Source organism: Pipistrellus hanaki (assembly GCF_964339955.1).
Source record: "Pipistrellus hanaki genome assembly, chromosome: 13".
Lineage (NCBI taxonomy): Eukaryota > Metazoa > Chordata > Mammalia > Chiroptera > Vespertilionidae > Pipistrellus > Pipistrellus hanaki.
Genome location: NC_140515.1, coordinates 59401837 through 59421300, shown reverse-complemented (window position 1 = coordinate 59421300; position 19464 = coordinate 59401837). Strand labels below are relative to the sequence as shown.

At 52.4% G+C, this 19464-nt stretch overlaps 1 protein-coding gene across 3 annotated transcripts; it reads right to left on the bottom strand.

The window, feature by feature from the left end:
* Positions 1-1684: 1684 nt before the first annotated feature.
* On the bottom strand, positions 1685-18604 carry IP6K2 (inositol hexakisphosphate kinase 2). Of its 3 annotated transcripts, XM_084901670.1 has the most exons (7): positions 18453-18592; positions 10610-10669; positions 9090-9406; positions 7085-7307; positions 5844-6019; positions 2913-3088; positions 1685-2526 (listed from the first exon to the last, which is right to left on the bottom strand). In XM_084901670.1, the coding sequence occupies exons 3-7, from the start codon at positions 9289-9291 to the stop codon at positions 2026-2028; spliced, it is 1278 nt and encodes a 425-aa protein (XP_084757796.1). In that variant the 5' UTR covers positions 9292-9406; positions 10610-10669; positions 18453-18592; the 3' UTR covers positions 1685-2025. The 3 variants fall into 3 exon arrangements, with proteins under 3 accessions (XP_084757796.1, XP_084757794.1, XP_084757795.1); XM_084901668.1 differs by lacking the exon at positions 10610-10669 and having other exon boundaries at positions 18453-18604; XM_084901669.1 differs by lacking the exon at positions 10610-10669 and having other exon boundaries at positions 18526-18581.
* Between the last annotated feature and the right edge of the window lie 860 nt (positions 18605-19464).

The window sequence follows — 19464 nt, the reverse complement described above, 5'->3', positions numbered from 1 at the left end:
CGCCGGGGGGCCGTGGGGGGCGAGAGCGAGGAGGGGCCTTGGGCACAAACCAGCCCGGCTGGTGTGGGTCAGCCGCTGAGCATCGACCCAGGAGCCAGGAGGTCCGGTTCGATTCCTGGTCAGGGCCCAGGCCCAGGGTGCGGCTCCATCCCCAGAAGGGGCCATGCAGGAGGCAGCCCATCCATGATTCTCATCATCAACGTTTCTCTCTCTTTCTTTCTCTATAAAAATCAATAAAAGTATATTACTTTAAAAATAAACAATAAAAACAGAAACCATGCTGGGCCATCACCCGTCCCAAACCCTCCCATCCTGCTACACTTCCTCCCTCAGCAGCTTTCCCCTTCCTCTCTCTCACTGTATTTTTTCTTAATCCTCACGAGGGTATTTTTTCCCTTTTCAGAGAGTGGAAGGGAGAGAGGGAGGGAAGGAGAGAGAGAAGCATGGATGTGAAAGAGGCATCTCGACTCGTTGCCTCTCACATGAACCCCAACCTGAGGTAGGGAGGGAAAACCATGGCCCAGGTAGGTCCCTGACCGGAAACAGAACCTGCGACCCTTTGACCCTTGGGTGCCTGGGCCAGCCATCTAACCACTGGGCCCCGGGGCAGGGCCCTGCCATGGGGTGGTCTGTTTCCTCTGCCTGGGACACGCTCCCTCCTCCACAGCACAGGCCCTCCCAGCTCCCACTGCTGCCTCTAGGTGTCACGCTGAGGCTGAGAGCAGGTGCATAGCCGCGTAGCCGTAGGGCTGTTTGACCCACTCACCGTCCAGTCCTGTCAGAGGGTCTGAAGGAGGGGCCTCTGGGGACCTCCCATCTCATTCCCCACTGGGAGCCAGGAGCAGGGTTGGGGGCCGACCCAACCAGAGTGTGCAGGGGGCCTGTGTGGCCACAGTGGACGTAGGAGTGCTGGGCCTCAGAGAGGACACGCCGGGGCGAGGAGAGGGGGGAGATTTGCTAAATGGCACAGACCTGTGCTCCTGGCACCAGGCCGAGCCCTGCTCCCCGGTGTCTGGTTCTGTAGTTCAAAACCTCCTGCCACACACACCTCCTCCCAGAAGCCCAGAGCACCGGGCTGCCCCGGCTGAAGAACAGGACGGCACGGTTGCCGGGGCTCAGGGCTGAACACTATGGTGACAGGTGGTGAGGCCGAAAGCCAACCTGCCCAGGACACCCCTCATGGCACAGCCATCTCTGGGACCTCTTCGCCACAGAGCCATTGCTGCCAGCAGCCAGAGCCTGGAGCAGCCCGATACTGGTTCCAGGTCCTCTGACATCACAATGTCCAGCCAATGAGCTGCTGCCAGGCTTGGCTTAAGCTGCTCGAGGGCAGGGCAGGACCGGCAGGAGTCCAGGGTCGTTCTTCCCAGAGGAGGTGCTGGGACACTCGGCGACGGACCCGAGCCATGGGCTAAGGTTTCACGTGTCGGGGTCCTTTGGGGGTTACCTCAGGGGGCTAGGTGAGGGGACTGAAGACCAAGCCAAGAGGCTGTGGTGACTTTAAGGACCAGGGAGGGGCCAGTAGGTGAGGCGGCTTCTGAGGGTTGGAAGGGAAGATGGCTGCCTGCCTCTGGCAAGAAAGACGGGGGGAGGAGGGCGGTTAGGGGGGGTTAGAAGGTGAAGGGGGTAAATGGTGATGGAGACTCGACTGGGGGCGGTAAAAACACACAATATACAGATGACGTTGTTATAGACCGTGTATCTGAAATCAATATGATTTTATTAACCAATGTCACCCCAATAAATTCAATAAAAAAAAAATGACAGCAGCACTGGGTACAATTAACAAAAGGCTTTGTATTAGGACATTTACACTCAGGGAAGAGGTATCTGCATCATCGAACATGGAATGTTGAAGAAACAGGTAAAATAAATAAAGACGGAGCGCGGTGGCTGGCTCAGGCGGGGACGCGGGCCTCTGGGCGTCAGCTCCAGGCTGCAGAGGCCACCCGCTGGCCACGCTGGCTTCCTCCGACACAGCACAGCTGTGCCCGGCACAGGGTCAAGGTCAGTGAGGCGGCCAGCTCACTCCCCGCTCTCCTCGGCGATCTCTGTGACAATGTCTATCAGGCTCTGGAGCCCCAAGATGTAGCCGGCGTCCTGGCCCTCGTGCACGACGCTGTCCTCGCCGTACAGCCTGCAGGTGGTGTGTGCAAAGTCGATCATGCGCACGTCCACCGAGCTGGCGCCGAGGGGCTTGAAGGCATAGGCCCCCGCGGACTCGTCGGCCGACTCCTCGGACAGGTCCTCCAAGTCCTCCGCGTCCGAGTCCAGGGCCAGCTCGGGCCACTCCTTGCCGTCGTAGATGATGAGCAGGGAGCTGGAGTAGAAGCGGTAGGACTCCTGCCGCTCCAGCACGGCCTTGAGCTCCGCCAGCTTCCTGAGCACAGGGCCCAGCAGCTCGCGCCGCAGGTGCCGCCCGTTGTGGAAGAACTGGAAAAGCGCCTCCTTGAAGCCCTGCACCGACAGCTTCCGCCCATGGTACTTGTTCATGAACATGAGCTGCCCACTGCCCGCCTGGTACACCTGTGGAGGGAGACCAGCAGGTCAGGCTGAAGCCGCCTCAGAGCCGGGCCCTGGGCCAATCGTATTCTCTACTGGTTGGGTCACAGGAGACACTGTGGGTGCCAATCAACACCCAGGTTACAACCCTCTGGCGCGGGCTCTGCCCCAGCTCCGTGTTCTGTAGGGGCTGGAGGAGAGGACCTAATCCTCTTGCCTGGCCGTCCTCCTGTCCACAGACGCTGGACTCGGCCAGCCAGGCCAGCCCAAAGGGGATGACCCAGGCGTGCGTGCTTTCTTGCCAACCAGAAAGTGTAAGATTTAGTCAAATCTGGTATCTTTTGAGAACAAATAGGACTGTGACAAGGTAGGGCCGTGGCCAGCCCACACCTGCACCAGCTCTCCCTCACCTGCATGCCGCACAGGCGCACGCCAATGACCGCAGAGGTGCTCTGCTGGCACTTTCGGATCTGGTTGGCTGCCTTCTCCTCTGAAGCATCGTCACCATGCTGGCGTGTCCCCATCTTGAGGTCCAGGACGCACGGTACCTCATAGCGGGAAGTGAGGTTCTCCAGTAAGATGAATTCTGCGTGGTTAAGGAAACACCTCGAAAGAGCAGGTGCTCTGCAAGGGCCACTCCACTCCCAGGGCACAATGCCACACCCCGTGCCGAGAAGCCCGACACGACAGAGGGCCACCAGTCCTGCCTTCTCCCAACAAGGAGCCCAAGCTGACAACTGGGCTAAAAGGCTGTGGGCGAACTCCCCTGTGTGGGGCGAGCAGGAGACAGCCAGTCAACGGTTCTCTCTCATCATTGATATCCCTCTTTCACTCTTTCCATTTCTCTCTGAAATCAGTAAAAATATATTTAAAGAAAATAGATGTGTCTTTTCCCAGCTGCATATACTAAAAACGTCTAGAAACAATGACTCCACACACACACAATTCCGTCATGAACCATGAAAATGAAATAAAATCTCGTGCCCATAAACAGTTTTATTGGCGTGCAGCCATACCTATTTGTTTACTGTCTATGGCTGCTATCGTGCTACGACAGAGTTGTGACCGAGAGCATGTGGCCTGCAAGACCTAACATGTTTACTGTTTGGAGCATTAACTGCAAAGGCGTGCAACCCTGCCTCAGAGGAATGGTTACATTCACACCCGGAGCCGCACACACACGAGCCTGGACTTGTTCCAGACCAGAAAGGAAGACAGCCATGACAGACTATTGTGACTGTGTCCCACTGACTCAGGAGCTACTTTTAAAAGTCTCCCCCTGGCCCTCACCCATTTGGCTCAGTGGATAAAGCATTGGCCTGCGGACTCAAGGGTCCCAGGTTCGATTCCAGTCGGGGGCATGTGCCTTGGTTGTGGGTGCATCCCCAGAGGGGGGGTGTGCAGGAGGAAGCTGGTCAATGTTTCTCTCTCATCAATGTTTCTAGCTCTCTATCCCTCTCCCTTCCTCCGTAAAAAATCAATAAAATATATGTTTTTAAAAGTCTCCCAACTGCCGAAACCGGTTTGGCTCAGTGGATAGAGCGTTGGCCTGCAGACTGAAAGGTCCCAGGTTTGATTCCGGTCAAGGGCATGTACCTTGGTTGCAGACACATCCCCAGTAGGGGGTGTGCAAGAGGTAGCTGATCGATGATTCTCTCTTATCGATGTTTCTAACTCTCTATCCCTCTCTTCCTCTCTGTAAAAAATCAATAAATATTAAAAAAAAAAAAAAAAGTCTCCCAACTGGCAAAGGTATGATAATTTGAGCATCAATAAAGACAACTGCAATGAACTGAGACATGTCAGATATGTTTAAATTAATGGATTCATACTTATGCTAAAAAACTCACTGGAAACCTTTGGAGGATGTTAAGAAACTGACTCATTATTCCATATATGTATTAGATATGTATTAAGTACATATCTAATAAATAAAGGGAGGATTTAATCTGCTTTTCCTATATAAACTATACCTCAGGATATAATGAGGAAAAGTTTTTCGTTATAGTAGGATTCCAGCTCATGAATGAAGGAATGTCAAAATCAGAAAATCACCCAATGAGAAAAGCAGATCTAAGGACAAGACAAAAGAAACAGACAACTGAACAGCATCTGAGGCTCTGGCCCCCACCCCACCTGAACCTGAACCTGATCAGCTTAACGGACCAGAGGAGACGGAGTCACCTGTAAGACACCGCAAGGATGTAATCAGTAAAACCCAGAGAGTGGGAAACTCTAGGAGACCTTTAGCAAGAAATTTCTAAGAAAAAACAAAAAGCGTATTCAGAAAACCTTAAAACATTTCAACCAAAAGCAACACGTGAGCCTCATCTAGATCCCCATTCATGGAGACTATCAATACAAGCTTACTCATGAGACAATTGGGGAAACTGGACAGAAACCAGGGGTTTCATAGGGAGGAATTATTGTCCCCTTTGCGAAGGAGTAGCAATGGTAATAATGTTTTAGAAGGCCCTGCTCTCCTAGAGATGCATGCTGGGTGCACACCCGAGCCTTCCTCCGAAGCAGGTCCGCGGTCGGGCTGGGTAGACAGTCCTGACAGTGGGTTTCCTGCCGAACTGGTTAACTGGTACTTAGAGGTTCAACATGTATTATTTTTAACAGGTTTAAATTATTCCCTAATAAAATGTTAAAAATAAATGAAACATAGTTCTTTTTCTTCACACACACTCAATTCTGAGGAATTTCCCCCATAAGATTAAAACAAAAAAAATCCAGCCCAGCTGGCGTGGCTCAGCGGTTTAACATTGACCCATGAACCAGGAGGTCATGGTCAGGGCACACGCCCAGGTTACAGGCTCAGCCCCTCGGAGGGGGCATGCAGGAGGCAGCTGATCAATGGTTCTCTCATCATTGATGTTTTTCTCTCTCCCCCTTCTCCCTTCCTCTGAAATCAATAAACACGTATTTTTAAAGAATCAATACCTAGCCCGGTGATAAGAAGGGAGATAACAATGGCCTGTGCTTTCTTCACGGGCCGGCCTGGAGACGTGGATGGTCAGCCGCTCCACCTGGCCCTTGGCAGGGAAGCTGTTTGGGGCTTCTGAGGAGTCTAATACGAACCTGCGCCTTGCACTCCAGGCCAAAGGCCTCCTGATGCAGACTGGTCCCTGAGAAGCGCTCATCCCCCCAAACCTCTCAAACTGCCCCATCTGCATTCCCAGAGCAGCCCTCGGCCTGAGGGCAGTGACTCTGCCCACGGCGTCACACAGTAGTGTCCGCACAACCAGGACTGACAGCTCACACCTCCTCTCCAACTCCCAGGGGCTCCCCACCCCCACCCCGCCGAGGCAGAGATGCCTGTACACAAAGAAGGATACTGTACTGGTTCCGATGCTTGGCGTTCTCCTTCATTCTCTGTAACTGTTGCTGGTGACACTTCATGCTCCAAGGGTTGTAGTATTTAAGCTGGGAACTTACGTTCCCCTTCTTCTCTACACTGTAGTACAAGACTTCAGATTTCTTCAGCCACTCAAACTCTTCTTCTAGCTTATGGCTATGAAGAGATAAAGAATCAATAAATCACATTGTCTTACCAAAATTCAGGGCCAAAGGAAGCACGAAGGAGCTTTCTAGAGTGATGGGAAGTTTGATGTCTTGATATGGCGCACATATCAGACACTTTAAAAAGGTACACGTCACTGGCCGAAGCCGGTTTGGCTCAGTGGTAGAGCGTCGGTCTGCGGACTGAAAGGTCCCAGGTTCGATTCCGGTCAAGGGCATGTACCTTGGTTGCAGGCACATCCCCGGTAGGGGGTGTGCAAGAGGCAGCTGGTCGATGTTTCTCTCTCATCGACGTTTCTAGCTCTCTATCTCTCTCCCTTTCTCTCTGTTAAAAATCAATAAAATATATTTAAAAAAAACAAAACAAAACAAAAACGTACCTGTCACTGTATGTATATTATACCTCAGGAAAAGTGACTTTTCTTTTTATTAAATTAAGAGGCCGGCTCACTGTTTTTCTACAGGAAGGAGGACCCACGACGCAGGACCAGCTTTTGCCTCCCCACTCCCCCACAGGCAGCCTCCACAGCCGCCTTCTTCAAGGAGCACCACGTGTTCCTGGTACGTCCAGTTCCCAGACTCCAAATGCTGGAGGCTGGGGAAATGGGAACCGAAATGCCTCGGCGATAAGCCAGACCTCACCGTGTATTGCACAAGCTCTGCGGTGTGGCACTTGGAAGGCCCTCCCTGCCCAGGTGCATTCCTAAGTTTCGGGGATGCCCAGCAGACCATTTCTCTCCCACTGTCAGGGACCCACCTGAACCAATGGCTGTCTTAGCACTGCCACACCCCCAGGACGCAGCATGGGACTGGCACAGAGGAAGGTGACTGAAGTCCTTCTACAGCTGCCACCACAGCCACTTATCCAGACGCCACCTTGTAATGCAGTCAACGGCAGAGGAGCTACGCATGCCGGAGGGAAACGGCCACTGAGTGACAAGGCACCTACTAAGTGCGTGAGTGCGTCCTCAGGTCCAGGGCACTGAGCTGCAACTAGGATTCCCCCCCTCTCCCCCCACCCCCTACCCCCAGTCCAGTTCCCTCAGCTGACACCCACCTCTTCGTCTTCTCCTCCTTCCAGTGCTGCCGCACCCAGTCCTTGGGGCTCTTCTCTGTCTCTAGGACATGATGTTTTTTGGTGGTCCGCCTTAGCAGCTTGCTTTTTGGTTCACAGTCTGAATTGTCTACACTGTCCACAGTTCCATGGTCCCCTTTTAATGGATATGCTATTAAGCACAAGTTCCTGTCTTCATCTTCATCAAAGCACACAGACACCACACCTGGGAGGGGGGGAGCAGAGAGGACTGTTCATTCCACAGCAGCAGAGAGAACTTCTAATTCCACACGTTATAAATAACGATTGTAACATTTGTGTTTTCTCTTACCCTGTTCCTTAGTCTCTATGTTGCCAGAGGCCCCAAACTCATCTGCAAACCTAACAAATCTCAGAACACTAGAAGAGATGACACCACACACGACAAGCGTTAGGGAGCAGACACAGCGAGGCGTCCTCTCTGATGCACTCAGCAAGGCAAGAGCCAAAGAATTACAAGACACATTTTTTCCATCATCGAAAACGTTTATTAATTTTTATGTAATCCTCTAATCCTGAGAGGTGTAAACACATTTGCTCTTTATATCTTATGAGGATTTTTAATGCCCTAAACAGAAACTCTGCGGCCTCAGGCTTGCTTCATAGCAGAGCCTGACGGGGAACACAGGTTTGCCTGAGGGTAAGAGCATCCAAGGGAAGGAAGGCTGGGCAAGCAAAACAAAATAAAGGAGCAAACAAAACAAACCACACAGCACAAGAGACACCCTAGCGGAGGCTTCTTGCAGCCCCCCTTCCAGGTGGGGCCCGCGCCCCTTGGTCCTCCTCAAAGGTTACTTTATTGTCTGAGATCTCAGTTCACAAAGAACAAAGTAAACAAGGCAGCAGGGCTGGGCGGTACAGACGGGCGCCTGGCGAGCGGCTCCCCCTCCAGGCGCTAGCCCCTGCGTGTACTCAGTCTCTGAGGAGGGGCTTGCCCGCGGCAGCATCAGCAGGTGTCGACGAGCGCCTGACAGCCAGGCTGACCACTCTCCTCCCAGACCTCTGGCCCAGGATCACTCAGTGTGCGTCCTTGCTGCCCGCCCGCTGCAGGGGAAAGCGTGCTCAGAGAGACGACACTTCTGAGGTGGCCTCCGGGGTGGGGGACTCAGGGGCCACACTCCCTGCGGCCATGGGCAGAGAACCAGGGGGAAGGGGCAGGGGCGGCCAGCTAACATAGGGCCTTGGCTTTGTCCTGGAAAAAACAACAGAGAAGGACCAAGTGAGGGCCCCCCTCCCCCAGCACACATGCATATTCAGACAGAGAGGTGCCCGGCGCTGCCTTCAGAGTGTTTCTGCGGTCCCAGAAGAGCCCATGTTGTTCAGTCTTTTGTTTAATCAGACAATACACATTCCACATTAGTTTCCTTAAGGGACTCTTCCTTATTTACAAAGACCCGCCTCCCAGGAAGAACACGCCAGGCGGCTGCTGATGCCCCCAAATGCATTAGAGAAAGGCAGAGTCACTGTGAATCAGAAGTTGCTGTAACAGGCCATTTCAGGGACATTCCGTAACAGCCTGGGCTTCAGCACAGCCTCCCACTCCTGCATTCCATCTGACTCAACCTGCCCCGAGCCTACCTATCACCAGGGCTTCTGGTTTTCTGGACAGAAAGCCGGCATCAAGCATTCTGGGAAAAATCCTCCCAGTCTTCCCGCGGCCCGCCATGGAGACTATGGGTCACTGTGACCGAGAGACACTTGAACATAAAACACAACTACACTGTCACCAAAAACCAAATAAACTCAATCAATCCACAAAACAAAGACAATTGAGCAATCTTACCAGGGCTTGAAACTGAGGGTGTGAGGTGCTGGGCTGAGGGCCAAGAGGAGGAGGAGGCGGAGGGAACACACAGGGAGCGGGAGGGTGACGGCTCTGGGTATGGCTGCCACCGAGGTCACCGCGCCTCACCTCGCCTGGCCTCACAACTCAGCAGGCGCTGGCGACCCCTAGCAGCAGGGGGCTCACCTTTGTACTGGGGCGTGAATCTGCGCATCTCGGCGGGGAGAGTCTCGTAGAACTGGTGCTCCCGCGGGACCAGGGGCTTGCACAGAGTCGTCTCGTTGAAGCGGAGCACACAGGAGTGCCCCCCAACCTGGTGGATGAAGGGCTCCAGCAGGACGCCCTGGGCGCGGGGCTCCCCGTCCATGGCCCTGAAGGCTGGGCTCATCCTCCAGGGGCAAGCAACAGGGCGGCGGCGGCGGCCGGGCGCAGCGGCCAGAGCGCACTCCGTCTGTCTGTCGTCTGTCTGGCCTTGGCTCCCTGGTTGTGCACGACAGGACTCTCTGCGGAAGCAAACAGCGGCAGGAGTTGGAAGTGACCTGGGAACCGCATCTGCCTGAAAGCCGATGCCCTCCACCTCCAGCAGCAACACAAACAGCCTGAGCTCACAGAGCTCCGCCCTCATCACCCCACCCGCCTCCTCCGCAAACAAAGCCTGCTGGGCGGGCCCCAGGCACTGCCTGGACTGGCTCCAGGCGCCTCCAACAGCCTTGGTAGCCCTTCCTACGGGGCAAAACGTGACGCCACAATGAGGGAAAGTCATCATTTCAAACCTAATATTCGGATAAATCTTACTATTTTCTAAGTATCTTTTATTGATTTTTTTTACAGAGAGGAAGGGAGAGGAATAGAAAGTGAGAAACATCAATCAGCTGCCTCTTGCACACCCCCTACTGGGGATGTGCCCGCAACCACGGTACATGCCCTTGACCAGAATCGAACCTGGGACCCTTGAGTCCGAAGGCTGATGCTCCATCTACTGAGCCAAACTGGTTAGAGCTAAATCTTACTATTTTCTAATAAAATTGTTAAACTGAAGGTAACTGATGTCCAAGTCTCTTTGTTAATTATATAATTTTCAATAAACTACCTTTAAGAGAAGTTTTAGGTTAAACTTAAGAAGAAAATAGCTTTCCCATATAACCACCTGCCCCCATATATGCATGACTCTCCATGATGAACACTCCCAGTGCGGTACACCTGCGGGCACCGGGACAAGGCTGACTTCCCTCCGGAATGATGCAGGTCTAATCAGCATATTGCCCTTTTATTATTATAGATGATGATAAACCTACATCATCATAGCTTACACTGGTGTTCACTGTTGGTCATTACTTGGGTTTTTATAAAATGCACTTAAAGGAAAAACTGCTTCCCCGTCATCTAGTAAGGTGTCCTTTCCCAGGGCGTGCGAACACACCGCCCCATCCAAGGCCGAACGCATGCCCCAGTACCCTTGTTAGCAGTGGAGCTGGGGCCTCGCTTTAATGATTAACATCTGTATCTAAAAACAACTGATCAAGGCTGTCTAACTCCCTTTAAAAGATACTGTGTTCTAGGTCACCAACTATTTTTATCAGTTCTCCCTGCTCTCCGAGAGCTGGACCGGCCTTTCCACCGAAGCTGTCCTCGGGGGCGATCACAGCTCGCTCCCCTCCCACACGGAGGTCGGGGCCCCACACCCGCCTTCGCATTCCCAAACATACTGGGTCCAGCAAAGCCGCCTCCGTGTGACCGTCAGCAGGGCGAGGGCACGTCTGTTCCGTCTGGAATGACAGACTTCAGTCAGTACCAGCATTACTTCAGTATCTGCTCAGGGTTCCCATGACTCCCACCGAGATGGTGGTGAGGAGGGCAGGCTGGAAAAGGGCCCACTGTCCTCTACGAGCCAGGCTCACTGCAGGATCAAACCTCATCTAGTCCTCACAATCCCTTCTACGAGGTGGATACTACTCTCCCTGTGGCAAACAATGCAGCTGACTCAGGGAGGAAAGCAAACTCAACCATATTAAGAGACAATAAGGTGCCCTGACCGTTTGGCTCAGTGGATAGAGTGTCGGCCTGCAGACTCAAAGGTCCCAGGTTTGATTTCGGTCAAGGGCATGTAGTACCTTGGTTGTGGGCACATCCCCAGTGGGAGGTGTGCAGAAGGCAGCTGATCGATGTTTCTAACTCTCTATCCCGCTCCCTTCCTCTCTGTAAAAAATCAATATATATATATATTTTTTTAATTTTTTTAATTTATTTATTTATTTTAAATATATTTTTTAATTGATTTTTTTACAGAGAGGAAGGGAGAGAGATAGAGAGCTAGAAACGTCGATGAGAGAGAAACATCGTCCAGCTGCCTCTTGCACACCCCCTACTGGGGATATGCCCGCAACCAATGTACATGCCCTTGACCGGAATCAAACCTGGGACCTTTCAGTCCGCAGACTGACGCTCTACCACTGAGCCAAACCGGTTTCGGCTAATTTTTTTTTTTTAAAGAGAGACAATAAGGCACAGCTCCCAAATGAACCTCAATCTGCTGGATTCTCCCAAGGGCAGCCACCAGGCCAGGGTCTCTGCCTTGACATAGCACGCCTGCGTACTTGGGACATCAGCTTGTCCTAGGAGCGGCTTTCACTGTGTATTTATAGTACTATTTCTTTTTTTTTTTTTAATATATTTTATTGATTTTATACAGAGAGGAAGGGAGAGAGATAGTTAGAAACATCGATGAGAGAGTCATCGATCAGCTGCCTCTTGCACACCCCCTACCGGGGATATGCCCGCAACCAAGGTACATGCCCTTGACCGGAATCGAACCCGGGACCCTTCAGTCCCCAAGCCGACGCTCTATCCATTGAGCCAAACCGGTCCCGGCTATAGTACTATTTCTAAAACACGCCCTGCGCCACTGAACAAGCGTACATTCTGAGAAATGCGTCGCAAGGCAATGCTGTCACTGTGCGAATGTCAGAGTGCACGTACACAAACCTAGGTGTGCGGCCCCCACACCCCTCGGCTATATGGTACAGCCTATTGCTCCCGGCTATAGGCCTGCACAGCATGTTACGTACAAAGCAACGCGAGATTAAATCACACACAAGAGAAAACTACGCCCCTGCCAGAGTGGCTCAGTGATGGAGCACTGACCCATGCACCAGGAAGCCCCCAGTTCGAGTCCAGTCAGGCAAATGCCTGGGCTGTGGATTTGGTCCCCAGGAGGGGTGTGCAGAAGGTGTTTCTTATCAATGTTTCTATCTCTCTTTCTCTTCCTCTCTCTCTAAAATCAATAAAAACATTTTTTTAAAAGAAAATTATGTAATCAAGAGGCGCTGTAAACACTGGATGTCTGAGGCTGCTGCCAGCATAACATGTGTACTTTTACAGCAAACCTTGGTGCTTTTTTAAATAAGCAGAAAGAGTACAATCTAAAATAACGATAGAGTACAGCATACTACATATAGAAACAAGTGATGTCATTTATTATCTTGCTAAGCATCACACACCGTCCGTAACTGCATGTAACATCTTTATACACTGGCAGCTGGCTGTTTACCCAGCACCACCACAAACATGTGGGTGCCGTGCTGCGCTACGACGTCAGCATGGCTAGAAGTCACCAGGCGACAGGAGTCTTTCACTCCCATGGTCGCCCACCGGACAGCGTCACATTGTGGTCTGTTGTCACCACCATGTGGCACATGACTGCACAGGCCGCCCTCGGGTCACGTCGGACTGGACATACATCGTTTCACGGTTACGTCGCCATCTCCCATTTATTTATTTAAAAAAAAGTTCCATCATTTCGATGTATGTACATAAGTGCTTTATGTTTTTTATTATTTATTTACCACATGTAAGAGAGGAAGGAAAGGGAGAGTGAAATATTGATGCGAGAGAAAACCATTGATTATTCATCAAGTTGCCTCCTGCACAGCCCTACAGGGGATTAAGCCCGCAACGCAGGCACGTGCCCAGACCAGCAATCACACGGTGACCTTGTGGTTCATGGTTCAATGCTCAACCAACTGAGCCCTGCCGGCCAGGGCCAAAGGCCCTCATTTCTCCCCTGGCACTACCTTCTCATCATGAGAGCAGCATTCAGGAGGGCATGTGCTAAGGAGTCCCAACACACAACACAGGCAATCAGCTCTAAGGGTGAGCACAATCCTGTCATTCCCGGCTCTCTCAGTAAGGTGGCGCTCTGACATGCTTAGCCACACGTGCCCTTTCCCAAGATCTGAGAAGGGTGGTTCAGTCTCTTCTACTGAGAAGACCTCATGAATAAGAGCAATTCCAAAGGAACCTCCGGACTGACTCATGGTGAGGCTGCTAGTGCCCAAGCACAAACCGGGTCCCCGATTACTGAACTGTGGAAGAAGAAGGCGCCCACCTTTGTCACCAGAGCAAGCTAACAACAATACAACCCCTTTCCAGCTCTGTTCCAGGCTCCTTAAATGTGTTCAATTCGGAAGAAAACTATCTTTCCACATGTTTCTTATCTATCCCCATCTCCAATGACAAACCTAAAACCCACAAAAACCAGTCCTTCCAACAGCTTCCTGCAGAGCACTGGTTCTCAACCTTTTTTAATGCCTCGACCCTTTAATAGTTCCTCATGCTGTGGTGACCCCAACCATTACATCATGTTCGTTGCTACTTCATAGCTGTGATGTGAATACCTGTTTTCCGATGGTCTTAGGCGGCCGGCTAGCGGCTCTCAGCCGGCGGGGCGCAGCATGAGGAAGGCTGAGAACCCTTGCTGCAGAGCAGTGTTCCCAAACTTCTGACCCATGGGCACCCCTTCTATAATTCTCATAACGCTGAGCACCCCTCGTGCTCATGAGAACGTAGACTTAGGCGCAGCTAAGCACAGTGCAGAGCACATCCCCACCAAACTCCGGTGCAGCGTGTACCCCCACCAGACTCTCCCCGTTCCCCTGGGGGTCCGCGTACCACACTTCGGGAAACACTGCTGGAGAGGATGGCTCCTGGGAGTGGCTGGAGGCTGACAGGCAGGTCAGGTCCTCAGGGTGCTCAGAGCACTTACCCCCTCCCCGCAGCACCGCTCTGGCAGTCCCCAGGACACGACTCCCCAGTCATCCTCCTGAGCAGAGCAGGAACACGGGCTCCCTCCCCCCTGAGCCGGGCCTGATGAGAGGCAACTCCCTCTGGGAGGCGGAGCTACAGTGCAGTGGGGCTCCGGGGAGAAGGTCCCCATTAGCTTTCCAGCTTTCCAGACCCGTTTTCTGATCTATAAACAGGGAGGAGCGGGCTGGAGTGGATCTCCACTCTGTGGGCTGTTTTAGCCAAAGAGGAAAAACAAACGACTGTCAGTGTCCTGCACAAACACGGGAGTCCTGTGTGTGGTTTTCACAGTTGGACTGCTCCACAGGAGCGTCCGTTTGCCTTCTCCTACAACATGCTCCTCGGGGCCCTTACCCGGCCCTTAGGGAAGGGAAGGATCCAGTCGCTAGCAGCCTCCAAGGAAGAGAACCCCAAGCACCTGCTCTGTCACCTGCTGCTCTCCTGCTCCACATGCGGTGTGAGCAACGGGGTCGCTTAGTGGTTTTCAAGTATCTGAGTCGAATCCTGGGGTAGTGACGGTTACTATGAAGCCAGGCAATGGCTCGGCCTGTATCTAGAGACGTGGAATAAATACCGTGAACACTGGCTCCAGATTGATTACTGTTCAACTTCCTGTATTACCTCACACATTGTCCACGACACTGTGACCAGGTGAGAAACACAGCAGGATTCACCCTAGGCTAGGACACAGCTTTCTCCCCAATTCACGCCCCTAAATCCATGAAACCGGGTTAGGGATCTCCTGGAAACAGTCTACTGATATTCTTAACTTTTAAAATAAAACGGCTGACTCATGCCAGCCCGGGCCCCCTGCTCACACCCCTAGAATTGTGAGGCTGCACACGGATCTGCTGGGCTGCTGACCCTCCCTCCAGGGGCCCCAATGTGAGGCACACTAGCCTGATGGTGGGAAAGCAACCCTTCCCCTCCCCCCGGCCTCCGAGAGCCACTGCCCGGCCCTGCACACACCCACCCCCACAGCTCCACCACCAGTGCCAGTCACGGGCACTCTAACACCGCGGGAGAAGTACAAGATACCCCACGTACAAAGTTGAACATATACTTATTATATGACCAGCAGTCCCCCTCATAGGTATTTACCTAAGAGGAATAAAAACAAATGTCCACACAAAGAATTGTGCATGAGGGTGGGGGTCTAGAAGAGATCAATGGGGGAAAGGGGAACATATGTAATACTTTCAATAAAAAAAGATTAAAAAAAAAAAACTGTACATGAGAATGTTCAGAGGCATTATTCACAATAGCCAAGAGGTAGAAACAAGCCAATGCCCATCAAATAGGTGAATGAATAAACAAATTGTGGTATGTCCTAAACCTGCATAATGGAATATTCATGAAAAGGAATGCATCAATACATGCAAAACAAAGATTAATCACAAGAACATTGTGTGAAGTGGAAAATATAAGATACACATAAGATATACTGCGAAATCTCATTTCTCACAAATTCTAGAAAAGCAAAACCATAGCAGCTGATGAGCAGCTGCCAGGGAGCAGAGGCAGGACACGGACTGGCGGCAAAGGGCGTGCCGACAGTCTGCGCTGCCACTGGGGCAGAGACTGCGTAAGTTTGTCAAAACTCATCAAATTATAGACCTGAAATTGATATTACTGTAGAGAAATTGTATTTCAATAAAGGGATGAAGTTTTACTTATACATTTCCTAATTTACAACATTTTCATAATAACATATTATAATAATCAGGTCAAATGGCAGAATAACAACCTCTCTATACAAACGCCCGGGCTGGTATTTGCCTTCGCATCCACTCTGATGCGCTCACTGGCCTCCCACTGAGGATCTGGCACCAAGGTCAGTCTGAGTCACGTCTTAGTCAAAGAAGGGCTGCTTCCTTTCTGTGAAGGCCCCTGATGCTAGACTTTCAGGAACAGCCACGTCTTCCCGCATGAACCCGATTCCCAGTCAGGGCACATCCTAGGTTGCAGGCCCCCCCCCAGCCCCCAGTTCCTGCTTGGGGCAAGTGCAAGAGGCAACCAACTGTGTTCCTCTCACATCAATGTTTCTCCGTCTCTCCCTCTCTCTTCCCCTCACTCTAAAAATCAATGGGAAAAAACCCTCAGGTGAGGATTAACAAATAAATAAAAACAAAAACATACTTTAAAACATAATCATATGAGCCGAAACCGGTTTGGCTCAGTGGTAGAGAATCAGTCTGCGGACTGAAAGGTCCCAGGTTCGATTCCGGTCTAGGGCATGTACATTGGTTGCTTCTTGCACTTGCCCCAAGCAGGGATGTGCAAGAGGCAGCTGGTCGATGTTTCTCTCTCATCGATGTTTCTAGCTCTCTCTCTCTCTCCCTTTTTCTCTCTGTAAAAAATCAATAAAAATTTAAAAAAAAAAAAAAACAATCACATGAGTGTGATCATCTACTTACTTTTCACTTTGCAAAAATATTGATATGTTCAATTTAAGGTGATTATCTCAGAGGTAAACAACTTTAATTAAAGGGATATTCTTCCCCAGTGCATCCCCTTTATGAGCCAAACAATGGAAACTTTTCACCTCAGCAAGCCAGCCTCGCCTCCCGGCTCAGCCCGTTGCCTGGAGACCAGTGACAGGCAGCTCCTGGGCCCGCTGTCCCTTCCTCACACCCTCTGCTCCCGCAGGTGCAGGCCAGTGCACCTGTCCCTCTGAAGTCCTGGTCAGAAAGCCTATTACATCTGCTAAACTCTCTTTACAATTATATCAACTCTAGTCCTCGTTCTCATTGATTTGACTTCTAACAATAACTGTGAATTCTACTCTAAAGTCACAAAGCAAGTAAATCAATTGGAGTAACAGGTAACAGTTCAAATGATTTTTCCTCCAAAGAAGTTACTAAGCAATCAACTGGCAGATTATGTTAAATGATAGAGCATTAATTTTGCCCTTTTAAAAAATATATTTTTAATTGATTTCAGAGAGGAAGGAGAGATAGAAATCAATGATAGAAGAATCATGGATGGGCTGCCTCCTCCACATCCCCCAATGGGGAATTGAGCCCCCAACCCGGGCATGTGCCCTTAACTGGAATCGAACCCGGGACTCTTCAGTCTGCAGGCCGACCTCTATCCAGAGCCAAAGCAGTTAGGGCTAATTTTGCCCACTGTTTAATGCTGACAGTGGATAAAGTTAAAACAATAACATTACCCTGAAACTTCTCTTCAAATATGTAAAACCAGGTTATAGGCTGTAATTATATAAACCCCACAGCAGCTACCTATGGAAACCAGCATCTTACTTCACTTAAAACGTTACCCTGCTTAAAAAAAAAAAAAATGCAAGTACAACAAATATTTTAAATACTAGAATTCATCAAGATTACTGTAATCATGGTGCTTTATAGAAACGATCATAAAACTGGCTACCTGCAACATTTTTGTTACCGCTTTTCAAAGGTCTCAGTACGTTTTCTTAAAACTATTTTTATTCTGGATCTATGTACATTTTTTAAAAATATACTTTATTGATTTTTTACAGAGAGGAAGGGAGAAGGATAGAGAGCTAGAAACATCGATCAGCTGCCCCCTGCACACTTCCTACCGGGAATGTGCCTGCAACCAAGGTCCATGCCCTCGACCCCAATCGAACCTGGGACCCTTCAGTCTGCAGGCGGACGCTCTACCCACTGAGCCAAACAGGTCAGGGCAATATATACATTTTGCTACCAAAATGTCCTTGTATTTTTGTTTTTGGAATCCTCACTGGAGGGTATGTTTTTATTGATCTTAGAGAAAGAGCGGAAGCGGGGAGACAAACACCCTGTGAGAGGGAAGCAGGGACCCGCCGCCCCCACACCGGGCCTGGGTGGAGCACCCCCACCTGAGCCCCGGCCAGGGCGCTGCCCACGGTCCAGTTCCCAGCGGCGACCAGGTCTGGTTCCCGGAACCGGAGGGCACCGGCTCCTCCCGGCCTCGGCTCCCGTGGCCACAGGGGACTCCTTTCTTCCCCCGAGACCCATCCGATGGCCGCGGGAACAGACCCTCCGGTGCTGCCGGGCGGAGCAGCCTGCGACCCAGGAGCCAGGAGGCCCGGCCGAGCCCGGTCAGGGCGGCCCGGTCCGGGTCAGGGCGCAGGGCCGGGCTCCTGGCGGCCCCTCGCCGCCCCGGCCCCTCGGCCTCAAAATGGCTGCGCCGGCGCCCGGGCCGTGGCCGTCAGCCCCCCGGCCCCGGAGCCCGCCCTCCGCACCCCGCACCCCGCACCCGCGACGGGAGCGCCAGGTCCGGGAACCCCCGTCTGCACCCCCAAACACCCGGGAGAGAGACCGCCCCCAACAAGCCCGGGAGACCCGGCCCTCAGAGCCCGGCGGCCCTTCCTCCGGGAACTGAGGGAACGTCCCTCTAGGGCCGGACACACGGCCCGGACCCTGCGGCTCTACCCGGCCGCCCGCCCGCCCGCCGTCACAGCGGGGCCCCCAAACCCGGGCGCCCGCGGCCCGGAAACCTCACCCACGGCGGCTCCGAGACTCTCCCTCAGGCTCCCGGGGCGACGAAGGCAGAGGCGCGGCGCGGCGGGCGTTACCTGGGGCCGCGGCCGATCCCGCGGCGCTTCCGTCCTATTGTTTCTCTCCCGCAAAGATGGCGGCCGCCCGCCGAGCCCCGCCCCAGCCTCCCTCCCGGCGGCCCTCGCTATTGGCTGTCACCAGGAGCCCCGCTCGCCGATTGGGCGGTCCGAAAAGCGCTGTTGCTAGGGTGCCGAGGATCTCAGCAGCAGCTTCCGGGAGGGGCGGGGCTAGGGGCGGGGCTGAGGGCGGGGCCTGGTCTGCCCCCCGGGAGGGCGTCGGAGGAGGTCGGCTGGGCGGTGGGTGGACAGACCGGCTTCCGGCCGATGGGTGCCCTGCAGGGTGGCTGCGGGGCGGACGGGACAACCGGCCATACCGTTAACCCGGGGCCTCAGGGGTTTCCCGGGAGGCGGGGCTTTCAACGCGGCATTGAGACAGCTGTCAGCAAACTGGGTCCTGGTGGATGGACAGAAAAGAGGGACAAAAGAGCGGCTGTAGCCCTAGCTTGTGCTCGGCAAACTGCGGCTCCACATGCGCCTCTTTGGCCCCTTGAGTGTGGCTCTTCCACAAAACACCACGGCCTGGGCGAATCTATCTTGAAGAAGCGGTGTTAGAAGAAATTTAAGTTTAAAAAACGTGGCTCTCCAAAGGAATGTCCATCGCGGTCCCGCTGATATTTGGCTCCGTGGACGAATGAGTTTGCCGGTTTGGCTCAGTGAACAGAGCGTCAGCCTGGGTTCGATTTCGGTCCAGGTCACATGCCCCGGAGTTGTGGGCTCCATCCCCAGTAGGGGGTGTGCAGGAGGCAGCCAACCCATGATTCTCTCTCATCATTGATGTTTCTATCTCTCCCTCCCTCCCTCTCTCTTCCACTCTGAAATCAAAAAAGATATTTTTTTAAAAACAGAGCGGCCGTAAACGGTGGGTAGAGGGGTGTATATGTACAGGTGGACAGGTGT

Coding starts and splice junctions, on each gene's coding strand:
- IP6K2 (XM_084901668.1), bottom strand. CDS start 9,291: ATGAGCCCAGCCTTCAGGGCCATGGACGGGGAGCCCCGCGCCCAGGGC. Junction 7,308..9,089: donor ATTCACGCCCCAGTACAAAG/GTGAGCCCCCTG, acceptor CCCCCCTCCCAG/GTGTGGTGTCTGTGTGCTTT. Junction 6,020..7,084: donor AAGGAGGAGAAGACGAAGAG/GTGGGTGTCAGC, acceptor ATCTCTTCATAG/CCATAAGCTAGAAGAAGAGT.